At 42.5% G+C, this 3597-nt stretch overlaps 1 protein-coding gene across 1 annotated transcript in view; it reads left to right on the forward strand.

The window, feature by feature from the left end:
• LOC111147163 (lymphocyte cytosolic protein 1) overlaps positions 1-3284 on the forward strand; it is a 54768-nt gene extending 51484 nt beyond the window's left edge. Inside the window, exon 16 of the mRNA XM_022503060.1 lies at positions 1527-3284. Coding sequence (XP_022358768.1) covers positions 1527-1659 — 133 coding nt within the window. The 3' untranslated portion in view covers positions 1660-3284. The remainder of the gene's footprint in view (positions 1-1526) is intronic.
• Positions 3285-3597: the final 313 nt, after the last annotated feature.

The raw sequence follows: 3597 nt of genomic DNA on the forward strand, positions 1-3597 counted from the left end.
ACAGGTGAAGGAGGGAGAAAGAATACTGCAGGTAGAGGAAAGAATACATATGAAAACCTAGAAATTAAAACAAAATAAAAAATCGTGGGCCTAGTTGTTCAAGGAGAATGTGATTAGGTTTAAAGAACTTGAAGTTCTTAAGTTAGTTTATAGAGCCCAAAGTCTTACAGTTACTAAGTGGCTCAGCTGAGGTCCAAAGTCTGATACAGGTGAAGGAGGGAGAAAGAATACTGCAGGTAGAGGAAAGAATACATATGAAAACCTAGAAATTAAAACAAAATAAAAAATCGTGGGCCTAGTTGTTCAAGGAGAATGTGATTAGGTTTAAAGAACTTGAAGTTCTTAAGTTAGTTTATAGAGCCCAAAGTCTTACAGTTACTAAGTGGCTCAGCTGAGGTCCAAAGTCTGATATCAGAGCTCCCTGCCCCCCCAAGCACTTGTCTCTACAGGCATGATCCAAAATTCCTTTGAAAAATGGGTAAAAGGGATTATACAGAATGCTAAAAATGGTTCTGTTTTGATGGCAAGGTTTGCATGATTTTCTTGAAGCTCTTGTTTCTAATTTTTCAACAACTTCCCTCTATATTTTATAATAGGAAAGTACATTTTTGTTTCATTAATAATCAATATAGAGGAAGTGATTGAGAAATGGTTAAGGAGAAAGAATGGGGACTATGCCTGCTTGATGCTTTTCATTTAATATGATCAGTAGAGAAAGAATAAAGTTAGTTTACAGAGCAGAGAGAATAATGGGGCCTTAGATAGAATGGGGAATCTCTAGAGTAGTCCTTATAAGAGGTTGCTAGATAATGAATGAGGTGAATAAGAGAATTGCCAGGTAGTAGTGTGGGCTTATTTGAAAATAGATTACAACTCATAAAAATTATCTTCCTATAATTAAAAAGTGAGCAAAATGTTCCAATGGAGCTATAATAATCTTATGTGGAAAATGTGTAATATAAAACTCTGGCTATACTAGTATTATAGTAATGTAAATAAATACATTCCTATGTGGGCAAAAACTGGAATGGAACAAGGAATAAAACTGATGTGTGAGGTTGAAGTATGACCGATGCATCTCCCCATTTTACTTCCTTGTAAAAATATTTCTGCAGGGGAAATGGAGTCTGCCAACCTTTCCCAGCGCACATTCTTGTTCAGTTCTATGATATTTTCTGCTGCTCTGCAGCCCAAGAGAATACTCATGGTGAAGGCATCAAAAGTGGCAAGAGCTCAGGGGGTGTCTAAGGACAGATAATACATTTGTAATCATCTTGAGTCTAGACAGCAAGTCTGATAAGAGTCAGAAGCTTTGTTGGGCCAAGATTTGCTCACAAAAATGGGAGGACGCCATGATGGACTCCAAGTATCCCAAGAATGAGTTCTGCAGAGGATCTGGGATATAGTATGTGGTGTGTGGTACGTGGTATGTCATATGTGGGATGACAATGAGTACGGTCCTGAGGGGTCCCCTTCACATTGTGTTGCTCAGGCTCCCCTCATTCTTCCTCTTTCCTCCCTTTTAGATATGCCATCTCTATGGCCCGAAAAATTGGCGCCAGAGTGTATGCTCTTCCAGAAGATCTGGTCGAAGTGAACCCCAAAATGGTCATGACGGTGTTTGCTTGCCTCATGGGGAAAGGAATGAAGAGGGTGTAGATCCCAGTGGGGAGGCCACATGCACATTCCTGATTGCTCAACATGGGGTACCTACAGGAAGCATGGGGACGAGTCAAAGCCATTCCAAAGTGTTCAACTTGGTGACGTTATCCAGGATTCCAGAAAGTGTATGTTTGTTCAGCCTGGTCGCTTCTCCTGTATTTAACAAAAATGCTTCATTCTTTGCAAACAAAAAAACAAAATCCAATCTCTTACAAATCTTTTTTATTGTTGAATTTATTGCTGCCTTGAAAATCTAGAGAAGAAAAAAACTTATCTTCCAGGCACCCTTCCTGCTTTTGCCATTAGTCAAGTATAGAAGCTGCACTGTTATTAATCATATTTCAAACTGGCTTAATTTGGCTGCCTTTTTTGTTCAAGGTGAGAGCCAGGAGAGGGGAGATCATCCAACCAGTCCTAAAGCCTATTTCTGGCAGCCAGCATTTGATCTGTTACAAGCCTCTCCTTCTGTTCCCCGTCCCCTACACTCTGCCTCCCGTAGCTCTGCTCTACATGCTCTCAGAACTGTGCCTTCTTCTGTGGCCCACCTCTGCTGCCCATTCTTGTATCTGGGCCCTTTGGAGCATCTGACAGGTCAGTCAGGCTGTTGGGGTCCCAACAGTCTGGTGATTTGCAGAAGTAGGACATCATCAGAGCCTCTCCTCAGAACTAGCGTCCCAAATGTCATCAGTTGTGGTTTTATCGGCCAACAGGAAGCCTCTGTTTTTTAACTCTAGGATTTGGGTTGAGACCTGGTCTAACATCTTGCATATGATGTCCTCAGATTCTTAACTGGGCAGCTTACATCCAAGGAGGGTGTAATTGAGCACTGTACCACCAGGGGACAGTGTGGAGCCGCAGCAAAGCATCCAGCCTTCCGGGTATTGGCTCTCCATGCATTTAGCCCTGCCTGTTAGTTCTCCTTGTTGTGGTCTGGCTAACTTACCTGGTGACTGGAAGCAATTCGGCTCTGCTTTCATTTGCTGTTAGATCTTAGTACATCTGATTGCTGCAAGCCCATATTATCAATGTTTACTTTCTTGGTAGTGTAGAAGCTTTTTGCCACCCCCGCAAGCTCAAGGGGGCAATATGTGCCAATGAAAAGCGCGCCCCCATCCCACCCCTTATCCACCCCCCCACAATACACAGTCATATCCATATGACATTTAAAGAATTTTGAAACAAAACCAGAGGAGCAGTGTGAATCTGAACCGCCCTAATAGATGATACAATTTCCGTGAAAACCTACCAAAGGCTAGGAAGCGACAGAGCACTGTGAACCAACACTAGACTCCCTCCGTCCCGGTAAAAGGGCTCATCCACGAGGTATCCTCTTCAGGAATGGCATGTAATGGAACTTAGCCATTTTGCAAAGCAATTGAAATGCCTCGCCCTGGATCTGTTCCTCCGCAGCACGTTCGAGAAGCCAATCTGTGGCCTCTCCTAGCCCGTAATCTGTATTTCTGCTGCATCTGAATACAAAGTGGTTGGCTTCATCTTAGACTGAACTTAATGTAGCCTCAGATCATTCTCCCCCACCTGCCTCCAGGAAGACTGTTACTGCCTTAATGGGAAATGAAGATAAAATAATGCTCAAGATCTCTCCAAATAAAATGTTCCCTTTATGAGATGTCTCTGGATGTTTCCTTTTGAAAGTTCCATTAGAATGTAGCATGACTTATTAATTACATCATTCAGCCAACACACACTGAATGTCTCATATGTGGTAGGCATTGGGCAAGGTTTTAGAAATACCCTTCTAAGTAGGACCAGCACTGTGCTCGGCTGACCAGGTTCAACAAATTCTCAGGTGTGTTGAGTGATAGAACGGCAGGGCGAGCTTCTAACGGAGAAAACAGTCTAAAGAAAAACCAAAGAGTAAGCTGGATTAGACACATTGAGCCCAGTCATGAACAAAAACCAGATGTGGGGATTGGT

Source organism: Enhydra lutris, unplaced genomic scaffold, assembly GCF_002288905.1.
Source record: "Enhydra lutris kenyoni isolate GAN:26980312 unplaced genomic scaffold, ASM228890v2 scaffoldscaffold15, whole genome shotgun sequence".
NCBI lineage: Eukaryota > Metazoa > Chordata > Mammalia > Carnivora > Mustelidae > Enhydra > Enhydra lutris.